We start from the raw sequence: 23221 nt of genomic DNA on the forward strand, positions 1-23221 counted from the left end.
ATGAAACAAGTCAAAATTGTCTTGGTAAGATTTCTTGAGAAAGGACTAAAATAAAATAAATACGATTTAATTTGAGCTTTAAAAACTTAAAAGTGATCTTGAAATTAGCAATTAAAACTTATTAGCTATACTTACTAGTATTGTTTTATAACAAACTTGTGATGCTCAAAAGTTGTATGTTTTTCCTCTGAAGATCTATTGCCTAAAAACAAGTTATGACTCACTGACAAATTAGGGGATTGTGACATGTATTAAGTTTGTTTAGCTATTTTAACTATAAAATTACAGTACAAATATATATTTGGTGAGATTGTGAGTTTGTACAATGCAGAGGTGCCAGTGAACGTGCTGGTCCCCGCCTGGTCCGGCTAAATGAAGTGAGTGTTTGTAAAGCTGTATACACGATTTTCCCCAGAGAAACAATCCTTGTCCTCACAATGACCACATTTTAGTTATTATACATCAATTTCTGTGACTTTTAATGCTTAATAGTACATTTTGGTTATAATCACAGGGCCCGAGAAAACTACAAGTCATGGTTGACATTTATTTTGTTGCCCTCAGCTGTGCCTTTAAAGTATAAGTCCAAGTAAGGTCATTCTGTTCATATCTATGATTCTGTAAACGTTTGCGGTACCTTGTAACCAGAAGTGAAGCGGAAAAAGATTGACTCTGATTGGCTGTTGTTATAGACATTTCTACCATGTTTGGCCGATTTAATAAGCCTTTTGGCGCTCTCCTTCACACTCGCCTTCTTCGTTCCGCTGGTCGAAGGGCAGGTGTGAATAAAACAACTCATAATTTAAATTTATACTCACAACCTAAAGCATAACAAAAAAGCCAGGAAGCAGCTCTCATCTCGTGGGTTAGGGCACTTGTAAATTCAGGTACAACTGTAGACGGAGATGTCCAGAGAGAGGTGACGATCCACACAAAGACCTGTCTACAAAAGAAGGTGAACCTGCGTGATGTCCCATAAACCGGAAGTGCAACCCACGTTTTGCCTTTATCGTTAGAAACACTAATGATAACCGTGATCATTTTGGTCACAATAACTGTAATTATGATGTTCAGATCATTACATTCCTAGTCTGTATGCGCAAGTTTCTCATATATTCTCAAAATGAACGCAGAATATCCGTACGTGTATCCGACATAGAGCATTAATAAGCTTCAGGTATATTTTGAGACACATTACTACTGTAAGCCCTAGTTAGTATGTAGGTACTGGATATAATCAGTTATCTGCTGCAAACTACACTACATTTCTCTATTGATTCTCTTTGGCTAGGAATTTCGCTTTGCATCTCCTTTACATGTTTTTTTTTTTTAAAGTCTGTTTTTCAAGTCAATAAGTTGCTGTTTGACCGTCAACTATGTGCTATACAAACCGGTCAGAGTAAATACTTGAGCAGCTAACTGCTTTTAAATTTTCAAACTCAACAGGTGCCAGTCAATCCTGCTCAATAAATATGATGTCACTTTATGGCATGGCGTGTGTTATTTTTAGCCCTCACACTGCGTCTGTCATGAATTGCAAAATGTTTGTCCTGTTTTCTGCCCGGCTTGTGATGTTATCACGCTGCTAGCCTGTGGTTAGCGTTACACGCTAGCGGGTTGCATCTTTGAACGACCCAGCAGTTAGCCTTCGCACATTCCTTTTTTCTGTTCATTTTTTTTGGTCTCCCTTCTTATGTTTTAGGACTTGCTTGGTCATAGCATCATAAAAAAAATGAGACTAATGAGCTCAAAGTGTCCTCCAGCAAAGCACTTAAATGTTTTCCCGCCTGCACTAAAACCCTGTACATTCCTCTACTTACTTATTGCTCCATGAGTATAATCTATATCTGATTGTTTCCCTCTTAACCAGCAGTTAATACACAACCACGAGAATCATGTGAGACGATTCTGTGCAAGGCAATTATAAAGTGCAACATGGTCCTGGCGGGTTTTCAGGCTGCCACTGATGCATTATGGGAAAACCCCTCCTCCTCCAAACCCATATGAGGGATCACATATCAGCCTACTGGAAAATGGATGCTCGCACTGGAACCAGCACTCAGTCTGCAAAACACACATACATGTATACCATTGCTGTGGGCTGGTTTCTGGTATCACAAATCCATACAGATAGTCCAAAAACAACAGTGCGCTAATCCGAAAGCCTCCTTTGCTTATTCTAGTTGTAACAAATACCTCAATTGTTCTCTTGTTTCACTTCTACAACTGAGGCTGTTAATGTAAAGTCTTATGAGCATGTAATTTAGGTTTGGCTACTTAAGATTTTTGTTTTTATAAAGATATCATGGTGCAATATATTGTGCGAGTCATAACTGGTTGTGTTAACACAAGCTAATTACAGGGTTTCCCCCTACATGATTGTGGTGCCCCTCCACGGCAAAATTAAACCTTTAAAAATGTGTATATGTGTATGTATGTATATATGTACAGTATATGTGTATATATATATACTGTATATGTGTGTATATATATATATATATATATATATATATATATATATATATATATATATATATATACACATGTGTATATATATGTATGTATGTATATATATATGTATGTGTGTATATATGTATATGTATTTATATATATATATATATATATATACATATATATATATATATATATATATACGTGTGTGTCTGTGTGTGTGTGTATATTTATATATATATATATATATATATATATATATATGTATATATATATATATATATATGTATATTAGAGATGCGCGGATAGGCAATTATTTCATCCGCAACCGCATCAGAAAGTAGTCAACCATCCGCCATCCACCCGATGTAACATTTGATCAGAACCGCACCCGCCCGCACCCGCCCGTTGTTATATATCTAATATAGACGATGCAAGGCATTAGTGAGGTTATAAAGCCTTTGCCTGTTAAAGAAAGGAGACTGATCCAATGCAGCACAGACATTCGCGTGCCACGCTGTCACGGCCCAGACGCACACCAGTGCGCAATCATATGGGAGCCGCGCTGAGCGCACCTCCAAGCGCGTCTCGCTGCCGGCGACGGCCGGGTATGGGCCCGACGCTCCAGCGCCATCCATTTTCAGGGCTAGTTGATTCGGCAGGTGGGTTGTTACACACTCCTTAGCGGGTTCCGACTTCCATGGCCACCGTCCTGCTGTCTATATCAACCAGGGTGAGCCCCACCCCTTTCGTGAGCGCACTGCGCACGGAGTGACCCCTGTTACGCGCCCCCGGCAACAGGGGTGGCGGGCAGGTAAGCTGCGCGGGCGGAGCGCGCGGAGTGACCCCTGTTACGAGCCCCCGGCCACGGGGGTGGCGGGCAGGTAAGCTGCTTACCTGCTGCGCGTGACGCCGGCCGCGGCGAAGGCGGACGAGGCGGGGTGTCGGTGCGGTGGGCGCGGTGGTGACCCTGGACATGCGTCGGGCCCTTCTCGCGGATCGCCTCAGCTACGGCTCCCGGTGGGGCACTCTCGGGGGAAGGGGCCTCGGTCCCGGACCCCGGTGAGGCGTCCCTTCTGCGCCCCGTAAAAGTGTCCATCTCTTCTTTTTTTTTTCTTCTGTTGTGGCATATGCTGCAGGTGCCTGCTAGTTTTTCGTATGTGGGTATCAACATTTAACTATGTATATATATTTCCGAATTGGTTTAACTGCCACCCGCCTGAATCTATTTAGAATCTTTTTTTTTTTTTTTTTCAACCGCCCGACCCGACCCGCGGATAAAATCTAATTTTTTTTAATTTCATCCGCCCGATCCGCGGATAATCCGCGGACTCCGCGGTTGTGCCCGCAAACCGCGCATCTCTAATGTATATATATATATATGTATATATTAGGACTGCAACTAAGGCTTAATTTGATAATCGATTAATCTGTCGATTATTACTTTGATTAATCGATTAATAATCGGATAAAAGAGACAAACTACATTTCTATCCTTTCCAGTATTTTATTGGAAAAAAACAGCATACTGGCACCATACTTATTTTGATTATTTTTTCTCAGCTGTTTGTACATGTTGCAGTTTATAAATAAAGGTTTATCAAAAAAAATTGCCTCCGCGCAAGCGCATAGCGTAGATCAAACGAATCGATGACTAAATTCATAAATTTGGGCAAACATTTTGGAGGAGTTTTTATTAAATTCTAAATTATATGAAAGTGGGGCGTACGGAAACTTTGGTACACTACCACTGTATCAATGTTTTCTATATGTGGGGTGTGTAGCAAAGCGGTCGCATTAATTATGAAAAGTCTTTATTTAAGCAAAGGCACCATGGGTTTTGAGTTTGTGAAATATTTTAGTGTTTTAATATTGATTTATTTTACTGTAACTGGTGAGATAGGCTCCAGCGACCCCGAAAGGGAACAAGCGGTAGAAAATGGATGGATGGATGGTGAGAAGTGATTATGTTACAGTCATTCTATCACTTGGCTACACTGTGGGCATGCCATATGTTTCTCCTGTGTCTGACTGGTCAGCAGGAATGACTGCAGTTGTAGCTTGGCAGGACGTTACTGCTCCTCCCTCATACAGTACACACACACACACACACACACGCACACACTGTAAGACGAGGGTGTTTCCTGCAGAGCACAATGATTTGTGACACACATTCAATAATATCAGGGGTTTGGTATAAGTAGGAGTAAACATTTTTATTTATCTTAAGTATTAAGTAGTCTTTGGATGATTTTCTCCACCATGATTTGTTGGTAAAACATGAGAATATAATTTGGTTTAGTGGAGGACAACACCGGCAATGTCCCTTTAACTGTGAAGAAGTCACTCCAAGTGTGTACAAAGAATAGTTCTGCGCACCTACAAACTTTCACGAAAACATGGATTTTACGAAAAATCTACTTTTAATGGCCGCACTGGAGGAGACAATGAAACGGTAGTTGATAACAAGTTAGAATGTGTGAATGATGCAGCAGCAATGTTAGCTCGCTCTGTTGTGTAGCTAGCTTAGCCTTCTAATGTTTTACAATCAAAATAAAGAATGATTTTCCTCAATTTCCTTTTAATTGGATAAGTGCCCACTGTATTTGGCAATGGACAAGTAAGTATATAATCTGTTATTACGTTTGCGATGTTGCTCGTAGCGTACCTCTATTCTTGAGCCTCTGTGTGTTTACAACTCGAAGCAACCGAGCAGCTGAGTTATTTACATGATGTAGAATACAAAAGCCTTTTTTGTCAATATACACATGTATACGTCCAGGATCTAGAATTACTCTGTAGAAGATTAACCTTAGTCAGCATATAGTTCCAGACCTGTGTGTCAGCGGTGCTTCCTTCTTCGCTTTAGTCCGCCTGCATCTTCGCCTCCTTCCTTGGTGGCGTAAAGAAACCACTGTGAGCCACTGATCTCGCTCTGTCATCTGGGATGTTGTGTTGTGGTGAAAGTCACTCAAAACAGATGGCTTGTGGCTTCACCAATGTCCATAGTGCGCAATAAAAGCAAGAAAGCTAAAAGAAAAAACCCTACAAAACATTTCTGGGGTGAATGCTTACTCAGTATCAAGGGGCATGGTGAGGAGAGGTTCATTTACATCTAACAACTCCATCTCTCAAAATGAGCTGTTGAAAGGGAAAACAAGTGTCTTGAAAATAGATCTGTAAAAGAAAATCTATACAATTTTTTCACAAATAACTACCATTAAATGGTATGAAAATCACAAGGAGATGTTTTAAATGTAGAAAAATAATCATGATATGACCCCTTTAAGAATATACCCCTACGGTATTCTAAATAAAACTGTTAGCAAGTTTTAAATAAATAAATTACGTGCATTCAAGTAAAACACAAATAAGTGTTTCTGTTCGACATTCTAACAATAAAATTGCATTTGTCTCCAATATTTTTTTTTTAAGTTAATTTAAATTATGGTCGTAAATAAAACTATAAACTACACTATACAATACTATACTAAACCATACTATACTATAAACTATTTTACACTATAGCTGGTATTTTTACACTTTTCTGACTATACCGTATGTCATATTAGGATTTTTTTTCTACATTTAAAGTTAAAGTTAAAGTTAAAGTACCAATGATTGTCACACACACACTAGGTGTGGCGAGATTATTCTCTGCATTTGACCCATCACCCTTGATCACCCCCTGGGAGGTGAGGGGAGCAGTGGGCAGCAGCGGTGGCCGCGCCCGGGAATCATTTTTGGTGATTTAACCCCCAATTCCAACCCTTGATGCTGAGTGCCAAGCAGGGAGGTAATGGGTCCCATTTTTATAGTCTTTGGTATGACTCGGCCGGGGTTTGAACTCACAACCTACCGATCTCAGGGCGGACACTCTAACCACTAGGCCACTGAGTAGGTTTAAAACACTTCCTTGTGGTCTACCTAACATGTGATGGTGGTACTTTGGTCAACATTTTGCATAGATTTTGTTTTAAAAAACACCTTTAAGCTGCTTTATGACCGTCTCTTCAGAATACGCTGTTTTGTGGGCAGTGTAATTTACCTGCCAAAGCCTTCCTTTGGGTTAAGCCCTCTCTGACTGTGGCTTTCCCCTGTCAACCATGTTGTAGTTTTTAGCGCTTCCATATCTGGCAGATGTAAGTTAGATCTATACACTACTTTTTATTAGATATTGCAGCAGCAGAGGATTTTAGCATACTTGTGCATGAACGAGCCAGTCTGCCCCACAACAAGGGGATACAGAAAATGAAGGAACTAATTAACTACCATTTTTAGACTACAACTGAATAAAAATGGCGGACTTCTGCAAAGCTCTTCGGACTAAGGGAAAATACGTCACTAAAGTCTCAAATTCCAAGGGCTTATATTTCGCAAGTTTGGAAGAAGGCAAGATTATTTTATAAATACTATTTCCGCCATGCCTCCATGGTTTCATTTCACATTTTCGGGACTTATGGGGATCACAAATACACAAAAACAGGTACCAACAAGTAAGAAAAGTAGTTTTTTCATTTTAGACCCCTTTAACAACTAATTTAATTTATGTGAGTAGTTTCAATGATTTCCTGAATTTTCTCCCTCTAAATATTACTTCAGCAGTTTATAACAGACCTGAGTCCTCATGAAAAATGTATTTCCCAATAAAAATAGATGTATGTTCAAATCCAGAAAACCTCATACGCAAGTAAAACTTTGGACGTATGAAAGTGTGCGCACGCACAAATCCAACTTTTTTACATCACAATCAACTTGAAATTGATTCCAGATCTCTGTGTGGCGTGGCACACTCAGACCCCGCCCAGGCAACGTCCCCTTTATAAATACACAAATCACATTGAAAGTAGCGCTGCACAATCTGTATGTAATATGGATAGGCTCCAGACCCCCTTTGATCCTGAGAGGGACAGTAGCTGCAGATAATGGATTAATGGATTTGTCTGAAATCTTTTAAATTTAAACATGTGAGCATATCACAAAGACTCTTGTTTGATTAATTAATTTATTATTATAATGAGTGTTAATTTTGACAGCGGTTTTTAATATAGTTTTTGTCAGTCTTTTGACGAAAATTGATTTTGATTTTGATTGTGAACCATAGAGGAGGGACAGCAGTGCCCTGTCATCAGAGAATTTATTCAGATAGTTGTCCTCCTGTCTACTCCTGCATTCATCAGTATACATAATAAAAAGTAAGGGTGAAAGGACGTATCCTTGGGGTGAACCCGTGGCGATGTTTACAGAGTCAGAGAGACAGCCGTTTACGGAGACTCTTTGTTCTCTGCCTGTTAGAAAGTCTAACATCTATAGTACAAGCTGGAGAGACAATTCAAATGTAGCTTCTCTATTAAGAGATGTGGCTACATTGTATTAAATGCTGAAGAAAAATCAGCAAATAAGAGCCTGGCATGGGCTTGTGGCTTCTCTAAGTGTTTGTAGAGGTGGTTGAGTATAAGAAGCTTTGCATCATCTACACCTCTCCCTGCTTCATAGGCAAATTGTAGTGGATCAAGTCCTTCTATAGAAGCCATGACCAGGCCTTTAACAATTTTTTCAAAGATTTTCATTATTAATGATGTTAAGTTGTTTAGATTGACATGTTTTTGGGCATGGGGATCACAGTAAAATATTTTCAAATGCCAGGAATCTGGTAACAGTTCAGTCAGTGACATTTGAAAAATATTTTGGAGGACACTGCAAAGTTGGTCAGCACAATATTGGAGAGTGCGCCCATAAGTAAGGTCTGGACCAGGGGCCTTCCTTATTTTGACTTGTTTTAAAAGCGCTCTAACATGCTCCTGCTTGATGACAATGTTTGGATCAGGGGTAAAAGACTCGAGGGAAATATCGGAAAAGTAATTATTTTCAAAGGGAGAATAAAATCTATATGTAGCATTGCACATATATCAGTAAAGTGCAGACTTCAAACTTCTGTCTTGAATAAAATAAAATAAAATGTTGTATTAAACATTGTATCTAAATAAATAATGAAATAAAACATTGAGAGGACTATAGTTTGTTTAAGTAAGTGGATAAAGTAAACGCAGCCTTTTTCATTCACACATCTTGACGGTGTGCAGAGCGACTGCTTTAGTGATCACTCTGCATGCATTGTGCTTCTTTCTCATCATACGTTTGTACATGGCATCATCATACATACCTGCTGTAAATGATTCCACCATAATAAGGTGATTTTAGCCCTGTAGTTTTTTTGTTGTTGCGTCTTGTTCGCCTTATAAAGAGTTGTATTTCCCGCACTTGGCTGCAGGCTTTGGTTTCAGATAATGGAATAAGTTAGTTGTGCTCATGCCTTTTTGAAACAAACTTTGCACCGTGCAGTCACTTGTTCCACGCCTTTTGCGGCAAAACAAAAGTACTGACAACACTTTTCTTTTCTTAGGAACAAAGGTCTCGCTCTCGTTAGTGTTAGCGTTAGCAATAATTTGCTATGTGTGCCGCCAAGGAATTAATGGGACGGCGCAAGCTAAGGAAGCTCCTGAGGGGCAAAAAGTATGGCGGAGCAAGAGGAGAAAAAAAACAGATTTTTAAAGTTTTTAAATCGTCTGCAACAAAAAACTTGATTATATCGATAAAATCGATACATCGTCCAGGCTTACATCAGCCTGTAGAAGTGTACGTACGTCATCCAAGAAGTTGCCGTAAGGCAGCACACATTTCCACATCTATGTCAGCCTTGATACATCTCAACTTTGCCGTGAAAAAGGGCATACGGCAGGGTTTTTGTGCGTAAGCAATAAAGGTGGAGGAAACAATAGATTTTTAGACGCATTGCAATTCGGACATGGATGATTATAAAATCGATTAGTAAACGTCAATAATCGATTTATTTATTGTAAATAAAGTAATGAAGACAGTACTAAAATGTGTCTGACTGCAGCGAGCCACCTCACAGAGAGATCCGACTAGCTTATTTATTATCAGGCACTTATGGTCTAGTTTTGCACACATTTTCATTGATTTAATAAATGTTGGAATTCATTTAACTGTTTCTTATGCCAAATTGTTATTATTTTTTTAAGTTGCAAATGATAAATGCTTTTTTAGTGAAACGAAAAGAAATGTAAAATTGCATTAACTAAACCTTTTAGCTCTTATTTCCAAAATTGTGTACACTACTGAATTGGGGTCTTATGGCCGCTTATGTGGACACTTATACTGCCATCTGGTGGTGTCAGAAGAGTATAGCATACAATGGAATTTGGAAAAAAAAGTGTAAAAATAAGAATTAGCATGTCACTAAACATGAAGTACACGTTTGTTACTTATGGACTAAAAGTACATCATATAAAAAGATTATTCTTAGTTTTTATTCTAATTAGGGTCCAATAAGCCCAAATAGCAAAGAGAAATTAAAAAGCATGTAAACAAACAGCTTGGACCTTAAGAGGTTTTTAATATACCGTATTTTTCGGACTATAAGTCGCTCCGGAGTATACGTCGCACCGGCCGAAAATGCACAACAAAGAAGGAAAAAAACATATATACGTCGCACTGGAGTATAAGTCGCATATTTGGGGGAAATTTATTTGATAACATCCAACACCAAGAACAGACATTTGAAAGGCAATTTAAAATAAATAAAGCATAGTAAACAACAGGCTGAATAAGTGTACGCCATATGACGCACAAATAACCAACTGAGAATGTGCCTGGTTTGTTAACATAACATATTATGGTAAGAGTCATTCAAATAACTATAACATATAGAACATGCTATACGTTTACCAAACAATCTGTCACTCCCGATCGCTAAATCCGATGAAATCTTCCTCCTCGGTGTCACCTCTGGTATGTTCTTTCTTTCTGCTGCTCGATCGCCGTTCTCCGCTGCATATTTCACTACGTCCAGCTTGTAATCTGCAGTATATGATTTCCTTTTCGGTGCCATTTTAGTTCAGTCCTTCTCAGTTTTTATAAGTTATCGCCAATGTTGATGTGATCCATTTTAATAGCTACGGCAGTAGCGTATAGCATATAGCAGTTAGCATACCATGACCCACAATGCACTTCTGCCATGACCCTCCCCCGCCAAATTCTTATTGGTTGACGTGTGAGTGACGATTGCTGACGTGTGTGTGACGATTGCTGTCATTTGCTTCGTCTCTTATGCGAATGAGATAAATAATTTATTTGATATTTTACGGTAATGTATTAATAATTTCACACATACAGTAAGTCGCTCCAGAGTATATGTTGCACCCACGGCCAAACTATGAAAAAAACTGCGATTTATAATCTGAAAAATACGGTACATAAATTAAAGATGCATCAATCGATTTTTTTATCAAATCGTAATCGAATTGTGAGGTGCCCAAAGAGTGCCACCTCTAGTAAGCAAGCCTGTTACATGAGGCCACTATTCTGCCAGAGAAGAAGTAAACGGAGCAGGAGGGATTGTTATTGCCAACTTTTTGACTTTGTACTAGGGATGGAACGGTTTATGAAAAAAATCAGACTGTTGTGTTGACCTGACACGGTTTGGGGCGTGTGTGTTGTTCGAATCATGTTTTTTCTTTGTGTTACTAATTAGTTTGGAGCGTGTACATGTAGTAGTTTTAATCATATATAGGCGTTTGTCATTCCACATGGCGAGCGAGTAAAGAAATTGATTGTGAGCTGGATGGATGTGCTTCCTTCTTTATCAGCCATTTTTGTCATCTATCTCTACACCTCCTATCAAAAATGTCAAAAAGTTGGTGACTAATTTGTCTGACACAGAACAAAATCACAGCTTACTACAACTAAATTTGTTTTGTTTTGTGTTTTCCTTCCAGAACCGTGAGCTGCAGATCATGAGGAAGTTGGACCACTGCAACATAGTCCGCCTCCGCTATTTCTTCTATTCCAGTGGAGATAAGGTGGGTTTGTGTGCTTTTTATCTGCATTAGGTACAACCACACCTGTCTTTTATACAATAGTTGTATCAAAATGTCACATTGTACACATCATTGTGTTTCGTTTGAATCGTGCTGCAGTTATTGTGGTTTTAGTTTGGCAAAATGTGCTTCCAAATTGTTTTTAGTCAATGGATGTGTTCATAGGTGTTTTGCGTTTTTTACGGAAACCCAGTTCAAGTGCATATACTGTGCATATCCAATAGCAACCCCTTTATTTGTCATTAAAGGGGTATTGCACTTTTTTAAATTAGCCTATCATTCACAATACATATGTAAGACAAGGACACAAAAAAGGTTATCTATTTTTTTTTAAATACACCCTTCGCCGTTAAACATGTACGAGGTGGCTAACAATGCAGTCAATTGGAGTACCCTATTCTGCTCATAAAACCGTCTAAAAAACATTCAAAAACCGCCAACAATAATACATTTACATTTCGTGACATGAATATTGACCAGGTATTAGCGATCTTATTATTATAAGCCCCAACGCTGACAAAATATATTTAGCGGCTCATTGTTCACAGAGTGCTAACTAGCTTATGCTGCTATATTGACATATTGAGCCGGCAAGCTTCTGCTGATGTTGCATTGCTTCAGGGCTGTGGAAAGTTAATTCTACATTATAAATCATGCCTCTCACCTGGAAAGTAGACCTTGGGATGGCGAGAAGGACACGGGGAAAAACACTTGTTTGCGGCACTTTTTTTTTTTAAACCCTTCATGAGGATTATGATTAAATCTTCATCTAAACAGGAATATATGACTATCCCATCTGTCAGCCTCCCAGTGGGAGCAGACTTTTTACAGGAAGTGTTTTTTTTTATTGTGTTCATCGTCTTGTTTAGCACTTAGAAATACTGCTATTTGATGCTATGGTGTTTCACTGAAGCTGCATTTGTTTCGCACATAGCTTCTAAGATTTGTAGAGAATCTTCCATATATTCAGGCTGAAAAATATAATGTTCTGGATCATAATCTGTCCCAAATTAGTCATATTTATCTCTCATAAAGTCTGCCATGATTAGAATGTCATATTTGTTATTGTTGAAGGGAAAAACGAACATTGTAATGTGTCTGTGAAATTAATACACTGCCGTATGCTTAAAATGAGCAAAATAATGTATATTAAATAACTTGTTATTATGAATGTGCCTGTTACTACATGACATACATACTTACAACATGTATATAAAACGTTGGTGTAGAGACTTAGAGACTTAGACTTCCTTTTATATTCATTCAAATTTGAACTTTACAGTACAGATAAGAACGACATTTTGTTGCGTTAGCTCGTTGTAGTGCAGGATAAAAGAGCAATGAGGTGCAGATATAAATAAATAGATTACTGTACAGATAAATATATTGCACTTTTGCATATGCATCCACGTTTATGGATGTACAAACCCCGTTTCCATATGAGTTGGGAAATTGTGTTAGATGTAAATATAAACGGAATACAATGATTTGCAAATCATTTTCAACCCATATTCAGTTGAACATGCTACAAAGACAACATATTTGATGTTCAAACTGATAAACTTTTTTTTTTTGCAAATAATCATTAACTTTAGAATTTGATGCCAGCAACACGTGACAAAGAAGTTGGGAAAGGTAGCAATAAATACTGATAAAGTTGAGGAATGCTCATCAAACACTTATTTGGAACATCCCACAAGTGAACAGGCAAATTGGGAACAGGTGGGTGCCATGATTGGGTATAAAAGTAGATTCCATGAAATGCTCAGTCATTCACAAACAAGGTTGGGACGAGGGTCACCACTTTGTCAACAAATGCGTGAGCAAATTGTTGAACAGTTTAAGAAAAACCTTTCTCAACCAGCTATTGCAAGGAATTTAGGGATTTCACCATCTACGGTCCGTAATATCATCAAAGGGTTCAGAGAATCTGGAGAAATCACTGCACGTAAATGTGACCTTCGATCCCTCAGGCTGTACTGCATCAACAAGCGACATCAGTGTGTAAAGGATATCACCACATGGGCTCAGGAACACTTCAGAAACCCACTGTCAGTAACTACAGTTGGTCGCTACATCTGTAAGTGCAAGTTAAAACTCTCCTATGCAAGGCGAAAACCGTTTATCAACAACACCTAGAAACGCCGTCGGCTTCGCTGGGCCTGAGCTCATCTAAGATGAACTGACAAAGTGGAAAAGTGTTCTGTGGTCTGACGAGTCCACATTTCAAATTGTTTTTGGAAACTGTGAACGTCGTGTCCTCCGGACCTAAGAGGAAAAGAACCATCCGGATTGTTATAGACGCAAAGTTGAAAAGCCAGCATCTGTGATGGTATGGGGGTGTATTAGTGCCCAAGACATGGGTAACTTACACATCTGTGAAGGCGCCATTAATGCTGAAAGGTACATACAGGTTTTGGAGCAACATATGTTGCCATCCAAGCAACGTTACCATGGATGCCCCTGCTTATTTCAGCAAGACAATGCCAAGCCACGTGTTACATCAACGTGGCTTCATAGTAAAAGAGTGCGGGTACTAGACTGGCCTGCCTGTAGTCCAGACCTGTCTCCCATCGAAAATGTGTGGCGCATTATGAAGCCTAAAATACCACAACGGAGACCCCCGGACTGTTGAACAACTTAAGCTGTACATCAAGCAAGAATGGGAAAAAATTCCACCTGAGAAGCTTAAAAAATGTGTCTCCTCAGTTCCTAAACGTTTACTGAGTATTGTTAAAAGGAAAGGCCATGTAACACTGGTGAACATGCCCTTGCCCAACTACTTTGGCACGTGTTGCAGCCATGAAATTCTAAATTAATTATTATTTGCAAAAAAAAAATTAAGTTTATGAGTTTGAACATCAAAATATCTTGTCTTTGTAGTGCATTCAATTGAATATGGGTTGAAAAGGATTTGCAAATCATTGTATTCCGTTTATATTTACATCCAACACAATTTCCCAACTCATATGGAAACGGGTTTGTATATTGTCTTTATATTCCAGCGAGTTAATCCATTTTTGGGGGGGATTGAACCCAGAGGTTCTGCTACGAAGGCTGCGGAACCTCTTTCTAGAGTCCAGCAGTGAAAACAGTCCTTGGTGGGGGTGGGAGGAGTCTCTGCACATTTTCTGAGCCCTGGTCAGGCAGCGGCTTTTTGCGTGAAGGTGTTTGGATGTTTTTTAAAGCGCTTTATAAGCGGAATAGAGCGACTCTCATTGGCTCCATTGTTAGCTGTCTTTTACTAGTGTGTATTTAATAGTTAATGCATAAAAAAGAAAAACATATTTGTGCTTGTCTTACATAAGGATGGTAAATGATAGGCACAATTCCAAAAAAGTGCAGCTGTCTTGTAAGAGTTTTTTTTAAGATGCACCCTTGACTTAACAAAAGTCAGTCATTGAATAAATGAATGAATGACAGGGAACCGAACCACTATCATTTTAACACATGTCCAATGTATGGCACTAGCTGTTGATTCTATATTCTGTCCACTGGCCTGCCAGCAGGGGTGTGAACCCAGCTGTTAGCGCTGTGTAGCCTTACACCCTCAGCACCTGGCGGATAGGGAAGTCCCTGTAGCCTGACTTGTCTCTGTCGAGCGTCGGTGGTCTCTCAGAGACGGCAAGGCTGTCCGGCGTCACTGGGCTAGCTGGCAAACAGTTTCTGTGTCAAATATAGACACGGGCACACACATGCATGGAAGTTTATCCATGACGCTGCAGTGAGTAATGCTTCCTTACTGCACACCTACGGCAGCCAAAAGTTGGCCGCTAGAGATTTCAATGAGTTTGAAATGCTTTGGGGCCTATAACTAAAGACGACCAGGCTGGAGGGTCTGTTAATTATAGAACTTTCCTCCATGCTCTAAGCTCCACCCCTCTCCTAACCCCATGTATGGGTTGACCTTTTGGAGTCACAGCTAAATTATAGATAGTCACTCAAGGATTTTAGTTACCAATTTATGACGACTGCCTGTTTAATTGGTCATAAGCCGATTTGGGTTTAAGTCAATGGGATGCTTAGACATGGTAGCAATAGTCTCTCTTAGCTGCTCACAGGCACATGGATAAACCAAGCTCTCGTGCAATGTCATTAACTTTCCTCCTTCCTTTACAGAGCTTTGGTCTTAAGACCCATGACCTTTGCCATGTATTTGCATGCCTTGGTGTACAGCTAATGTGTCAATCAAAGGAGAGCTACAGTCATCTGAAAAATGTTACACACTTCCAAGGGGTAAATGAGTTGTGCTCAAAATGTTTTGAAGACATGCTAGTATACATGTAATACAGATATCCTCAAAGTTCAATTATCATCAAACAAATGACAGGCAATTACTTGACCACTCCTCTTGACAAAATTGGTGCAGTTCAGCTAAATTTGTTGGTTTTCTGACATGGACTTGTTTCTTCAGCATTGTCCACACATTTAAGTCAGGACTCTAGGAAGGCCATTCTAAAACCTTAATTCTAGCCTGATTTAGCCATTCCTTTACCACTTTTGACGTGTGTTTGGGATCATTGTCCTGTTGGAACACCCAACTGCACCAAGACCCAACCTCCGGCCTGATGATTTTAGGTTGTCCTAGAGAATTTGGATATAATCTTTTTCATTGTCCCATTTAAAGCACCATTTCCATTGGCAGCAAAACAGGCCCAGAGCATAAAACTACCACCACCATGCTTGACGGTAGGATTGGTGTTCCTAGGATTAAAGGCCTCACCTTTTCTCCTCCAAACATATTGCTGGGTATTGTGGCCAAACGGCTCGATTTTTGTTTCATCTGACATCACATGGACAAAGATAAGACCTTCTGGAGGAAAGTTCTGTGGTCTGCTTTGTAAAATACAGTACTAGAATGAATAGATGGATTCCGAAGGTCAATCAGCCTGTAAAGATGGGGTTTAAGTATGTCTTAAGTTGCGCAGGTCGTTAATTTGACAACTAAATTTTCTAATTATAGAGACTGTATGAAGCTTCATACCCAAAAGTTTTTAAGCTGTGTCTAAACACAATGACTTTACGTGGGCAATGGTTGCAGACACGCTGATGGATCACTGACAGATGTGCACATGAGACGCTGGGAGGGGTTTGGGTAGCGCGCTGAGATAATATAAGGTCAGGTCAGGTTTGGATAAGCGTTCACGCTTGGTGCAGCTGTGCGACTGACTACTCCCTCTTTAGCACAAGTGCTTCAAATTGTAGCCATTTGTTTTTCTAACAACCTAACCCGAGTAGGCAAGATATACTGAGACACCTGTTGGGTATCAAATTTATGATAATATAAATTATGCCGTCTATTTTCTTGGAAATTGTGTACAAACCCTGTGTGCGCACGTGTTTAGGTGGTCTTATGTAACTGATGCCACACGGCCTGCTTGACCCACACCGCTGGGACCCAATCGCCATTTGTGTAATATTGTAATGTTCAAACACAAGGCGACTGGGTCAAAATGCATGTTGTGGTTCTGACTGAAACACTTTGATTGCCTTTAAACACTGAAGCAGTAAAGCTTGTGTGTGAGATACAAACTAAATGGATAGCATATAATGGATGCAGTTTTTGCATTGCATTTTATTTGGAAATTAATACAAATTGTTTGGTTTTAGCCATTTATGTATGTGACTTTCAGAGCAAAATTTACTTTTAACACACTGTACGGCCCTTACCTTTGGGCTGATACCGAGGGCGACTGTGTTGACCAGTTTGACGCTTGTAAATGATAGAATGTCCAGTACTGTAAAACTGTATTTGGATATGACAATCCGTTTATTCCAAGCTATCTAAATTAAATCAAATGTAGGCTATATAACAATGTATGCTGACCTTGAATGGCACATTATCACAGCATTGTCACGGCACGACACGACACGACACCACATGACATGACACGACACGACATGACATGGTCAAAAACTGTTTGTCCTCCAATCGCCCTGCCCATGCTCACACCTGAACCCAATTTAAGGAGGCTACCATGGTAACCGCACCATAGCAACAGTCCCCTCCTTGTCAACACTTCCTGGTTCTTAACAGGAAGTGGGCAGAGCAATCTGCCGAAAAGGAAATTCAACATGCTGAACCCAACAATCAATTAGAGAAAATAAAATAAAAACAATATAAACAAATAAGGACATTTGGCTCCAACACACACGTCTATAGGGAGTCACTTTACTTACGTCAAATTTAAACACAGACATTCGCTGAGACAGTTTAGATCAGTAATTAAGTGGCATCGCCATCTACTGGGCTGGCATGCATATTACATTGTATTTAGTGGCTTTGGAGCCCCTTTGTCACATGAACATGTTGTAATGGGTCTTAGAAGGGATGTTTTGACACTTTCATCACTTTTTTAATAATTAAAAAAAATATATACTACAAACTTGTCTTCACACATGATTACCACCACAGCACAGTTTTTTGCCGACACTTCTCCAGCAAAGTGTACAATGGGCCCTTTTACGATAGAGCAACTTTTTCAGGAACTTTCCCTTAAATTAAGTTTCCCCCTGTGTTTCCACCAAAAACTACCCAGGTAGATTTAATTCTTCAGGAACTTCTTTTAGTTCCTGCCAGAGAGTTGGGACTTTTGGAAGTTCCTGAGGAACTTTCGAGGGCCACAGTTGGCGCGTTTCTAACACTATACAGTATGCGCGACGACTTGTTTTGTTTCTTATTTCTTGTGTATTTCTATTACATAATACTTGATAATGTAGCGAAAGAAGAACAAAAGGAACTTTCGACCTGTAGGAACTTTTGTGGGACATCTGTGTGCGGAAGTCTTTCAACTACTATGCCGTATAAAGCTGTTTATTATTTTTTTTACAAACTTAATTTTGATTCGCGAACCTACTTGAATTGGATGGACTCTTTTCAACGTATTTAGAGCGGCATATTAAAGTATTCAGCCAGACCTCCCTCAGCTGCTTACTACTCTGAGACTTCGAAAGATAAATGTGAAATAAAGGAGGCAGTACACGAGTCACATTTAATCACATTAATATTCACTTTTTATTGTTACATGCTGTAAGAATACATGCAATTGGATTAGTCTCAACCTGAGTGAACCGAGTGCTAACAAGCTAACGCTGAATCCGATATGTTCGTTTTGTCGCCGTGAGATAAACACGGACAATTATTCTTTATATACCGGTATTGTTATTTACAGCTGAAATGGACCATAAGGACTCGCCTGACCTTTATGAATTCATCATTTACTGAGGGGACGACATTCTGACTGTTGAACACTGAGGACAAAAGCCTAACTAAATTTTTATGTAAAATCTGGTACACTTTGTTTTTAAATCATATTGTTTTGTATATTATTGCTTTGTATTTCATTTATTCATACTTTTGTATAAGAAAAAATACTAAATATTGTCTGTTTATTTACATGATTACTGATTTGTATAAACTACTCTGAACGGTGAAATGAATGAAACCACACACTTTTACAGAAACCTATAGTACCAGGCACTAGAGGTTTTAGGAACCTAAAGTTCCTGAACTTTTGGTGGAAAAGGGCCTGTTGACTTTGCCACAAATATAATCCTATCACGTACATATGTCAAAATGTAATACACTGATGAAAAGTATTCAAAAGGATGTTTATACTAACAATAATCAACAACTACTGACATGGAATGGATATTAAATAATTTTTGACTTAGACTTAGACAAACTTTAATGATCCACAAGGGAAATTGTTCATTTGGTCATTTTTGCTGGTCCGTGTGAATGAAAAGGCTTCCATTAAACAGGCGAGTGAGGAAAAATGATGCAAACCCACTTATTTTTTCCTTATTTTGACCCGCCTTGTTATCTTACCATTACCACGTGTGCAACTGGCTGTGTTTGGGATGCTGCCTTCATTTCACTCTACATCGCACATAGGTGCGAGCGGTGTTTTCTTTACCAGCAAATTAAAGGTTGAATAATTTAGTTGCGATGGGCCAATCGGGTCACTGCCTGGCTAACCTATTAGGAAGGAGCGAAGTAAGTAGCTTTGTAGCCAGGCAGGAAGTGAGTCATTGCTGTTACTAGGCTAAATATAGCGGCAGCTCTCTAGTAGTTACAAATGTTATCAATGGGTGTCTACAACACACACACTAATAGGGGACTCCAGTTGCTGATAAATGTTCAGCTGAAGCGACTGGGGGCAAAAGGCTGTTAGGGAATTGATGCTCATCATGACTTCTCCAGCTAGTTTTCACATTTGTGTCTTTTTGGAGAGAGTTATCAATGTTGCAAGTTTGCATTTTCCTGCAAAAGATGCAACACAATAGAGAATGCATCTTTTAGAAATGATCTTTTGCAGTCTTAGGGCTTGATTTACTAAAGGTTTGCATGTACTGAAAGACCTGCAAACTTGATAGAACAAGCAAAGCTGATTTACTTATTAACCTTTGCAAAGTGGATTGCATGTTAAGCGAGCAGAATAATGCATGCGATCCATTTTGCGTCTCTGTCTTCATTAATATGCAGAATATTTTAAAACGGCCACAATACTGGGAGGAGAAAGTGCAAATATATCATACAGCACACGCAATGTGATTTATCAACACTCATCACCATTTTGCACTATTTTGCGTTTTATTTACCACATCTGAAAAGGACGTGCAAACTGACACAGATGCACTCAGCTGTGAGAGAGGACTGCTGGCGCTGCAAAGACACATTGGACAGAGAATTCTCCGTCTTACGTGTACGTTTCAACATATTTGGACGGTCAAAAATAATAAAATATTTTAGACACATTGTCTATTCAGCAACATTCTTTTAGAATGTTATGGCTACTACAGGACTTAAAGGGGATCAGCACTTTTTTTATTTTTATTTTGCCTATCGTTCACAATCATTATGAAAGACATGACAACGGATGCATTTTTTTTTAATGCATTCTAACTCGTAAATAAAAGTTTGTTTACAGGAGAGCCAATAGGAGGTCCTCTATTCTGCCCATGAAACTAAAAAAATAACCATCCAAAAACCGTCAGTAAAATCCATTTACATTTTATGACTGGAATATTAACCAAGTATTAGTGATATTGTTATTATAAGCGCCAACGGGGACAAACTATTTATAGTGGCGCCGTGATCGCAAGCTTGTGTGCCAATGTTGACATGATCTACTGATCAGCTGCTTCCCCGTTTCCCTGCGAGTCAAACTTTATTCTAGATCATAAATGATGCCTCTCACCTATATACTAGAAAGATAAGGACATATTCTGACAAGTTGATACACTTTGACAGCCAATTTAGACCCGGAAAAAGCAAGAACGACACGAAAAGGCGCTTTGTTCCGCCCCCTTTTTATTTGCAAGTATTCCAAGTCTTTCTTCATCTATGTAACACAATTCTTTCAGTCGGCATTCTAATGACAGCAGACATTGCACAGTAAGTGATGTTTCATTAAGTTTGTTGGCGCTCATAAAGTCTGCAATGAGCAGTAAACGGTGATGTAGTTGAAAAAAAAGAGAACGTTGTGATGCATTTTTCAAATATGCTTAAAATTAGTCAAATACATAAATATTAAATTATGTTATGAATGTGCCTGTTATGACATAACATATATACTTACATCATGTACTGTATATAAAACCTTAATAGAGGTGTTTGTGTGTTGTTTTAAGAGCCTTATAGGCAGAATTAAGCGGCTCCATCGTAAGCGGACTTTTGAGCGCATTTATTTACGAGATAAAATGCATTTAAAAAAAAATACATCCGTTGTCATGTCATAATGATTGTGAACGATAGGCAACATTCCAAAAAAGTGCAGTTCCCCTTTAGGGGCTGATTAAAACATATTCTAATAAAATGTGATTTCTATCATTTAATACTTTTTTAATGATGTTTGTTTTTTCACATAGAATATATATTACTAACAAATATCCTATAAGATAAAAACTTGTTGAAGTATGCATTTTTTGCGTTCTTAGCACAGTAAGTGCAGCCTCACTCCCATGCACCTTCAGCAGTAAAAAAGAAAAAAAGTGGTGTAAATGTAGATGCACTGCACGACTGCTTCTAAAATGCCCATAAAAAGTGGTACATGTATTTTTCTTGTTTGAAAACATTAATAAACACTACAGATAGGAGCATGATATTTTGAATATGGAGAAAATGATCGAGTGTCTCCATGGTGATACCCCGTACTGTACACAAAATCCTCATTTAAAGAAGGCAGTCTGCGCCTCATTTTAATTGCAGTGTTGGTAGATCACTTGCAACACACCCACTAATAGTACACGCTATTTTATAGATTGCACACACTGTTTAGCGCAGGGTATTTAGATCTTAGCAAATCAGGCCGTTAGTGTACAAAATTAGACTAGTCTCAATGCAGGCCAAGCTCCATTCTGGACCAAAAGGAAAAGGAAGTCTCAGAATAATACAGCAGCTCCAGCCGCCCTCGAGGGTCAGCATGCTCCAGATTAGAACGTGCGGCGGCCTCCGTCACCGGCTGCTACCTCCAAACTGGGAAGGAGGAAATATCATGTCTGCAGGCTCTGTTGTAGTATAGGACGTTATGACGCATGCGTGTGTGTTTCCTGCCTTCGAGGGGGGTGAAGACTACACAATGGACCCCCAGTTAGACTCTGGTGTGGAAAAATGTAATTTACATCAGCGCTGAAGCTATTTCATTCATCATGACACCATGAGTCCCAGAGGGGGGAAGGAAACGGGAACTATTTCATATAATGGGTGATGTAAATGGGCATCACCGTTACGTGTGATTTTATGCATCTCAAATTACAATTTATGTGCATACACGTGCAGTACAATATGTAATGATTTTGTTTTTCCCTTCTGTCTCAACAGAAAGACGAAGTATACCTGAATCTTGTTCTTGACTATGTTCCTGAGACGGTCTACAGAGTAGCCAGACACTACAGCCGAGCCAAGCAGACCCTGCCCATGGTTTATGTCAAGGTACACCATGATTAAATGTCATTAGTGCTGGCTCAATTTGTGGTAGGAATAGGAAAACATTTATACCACACATTTCCTCATCTAGTGGCCAAGATGTGTTTATTTACTGAATTTCAAAGAGTACAGGCATCTACAGTATAAAGGTGATTAATTGATAAGGGGCTTTTATGTGTTTAAAATGCATAATTTGAATAAAAACATTTCCACTAATACAGATTTCAATGAAAATTGTATTTTGTATTTACTGTGAAAAATATAGTATTTAATCATATGGGTCCAGAATATAAGACATTCTCAAGAAAAGAGGAAGAAAAGCATTGGGATGTATTTGAGGTCTAGATTAATACGCATACAAACCAACATCTTCTTAAGTGACTCTGAGCTTTTCTTTCTGTCACACACACACACACAAGAGACCAGAAGAGATATGCAGGTTGTCGGCAAGCTATCAAAAACTGAGCTATTTTAAGATAATGTTGATTAATGATTGATAGTCCGAAAATTACTATCGAGCAGTTAAGAAATATGGTCTTTTTTAAATGTATTTAAATGTTTTATTTATTATTTTTTGTTAACTAAAGATAACAAAAGATACACACTGTCTTTGACTTTGAATTGAAAAGGTTATTTGAAAAAGGCGTTGTCTTATACTCGGGTGAATACATACAGTATGTTATTGGAAATGCATCTGCCGGTGTTGAAACAGAGGCCACTGTTTGAGGAAATACGAATAATAATAACATGGCGTTAGAGGAGCTGTTTTTATTAAAGGCTTGTGAAATAGTTTGGATTACTTTAGGGTTGTAACGATAAACGGTAATAATGATAACCGCGATAATTGCCATAGTAGTATTACCATTTCAAACTAAAATGATCGAAAAACCGTGATTGATCACTGCACTTTGATAAACTCACGGACAAAGTGGCGCCAGCT

At 38.9% G+C, this 23221-nt stretch overlaps 1 protein-coding gene across 4 annotated transcripts in view; it reads left to right on the plus strand.

Moving 5' to 3' along the window:
- gsk3ba (glycogen synthase kinase 3 beta, genome duplicate a) overlaps window positions 1–23221 on the plus strand; it is a 55683-nt gene that overhangs the window by 12067 nt on the left and 20395 nt on the right. For all 4 annotated transcript variants that reach the window (XM_061971152.2, XM_061971153.2, XM_061971154.2 and 1 more), the window contains exons 3-4: window positions 11250–11333; window positions 22177–22287. In XM_061971152.2, coding sequence (XP_061827136.1) covers window positions 11250–11333; window positions 22177–22287 — 195 coding nt within the window. The remainder of the gene's footprint in view (window positions 1–11249; window positions 11334–22176; window positions 22288–23221) is intronic.

The sequence above is a fragment of the Nerophis lumbriciformis genome, linkage group LG13 (assembly GCF_033978685.3).
Source record: "Nerophis lumbriciformis linkage group LG13, RoL_Nlum_v2.1, whole genome shotgun sequence".
Lineage (NCBI taxonomy): Eukaryota > Metazoa > Chordata > Actinopteri > Syngnathiformes > Syngnathidae > Nerophis > Nerophis lumbriciformis.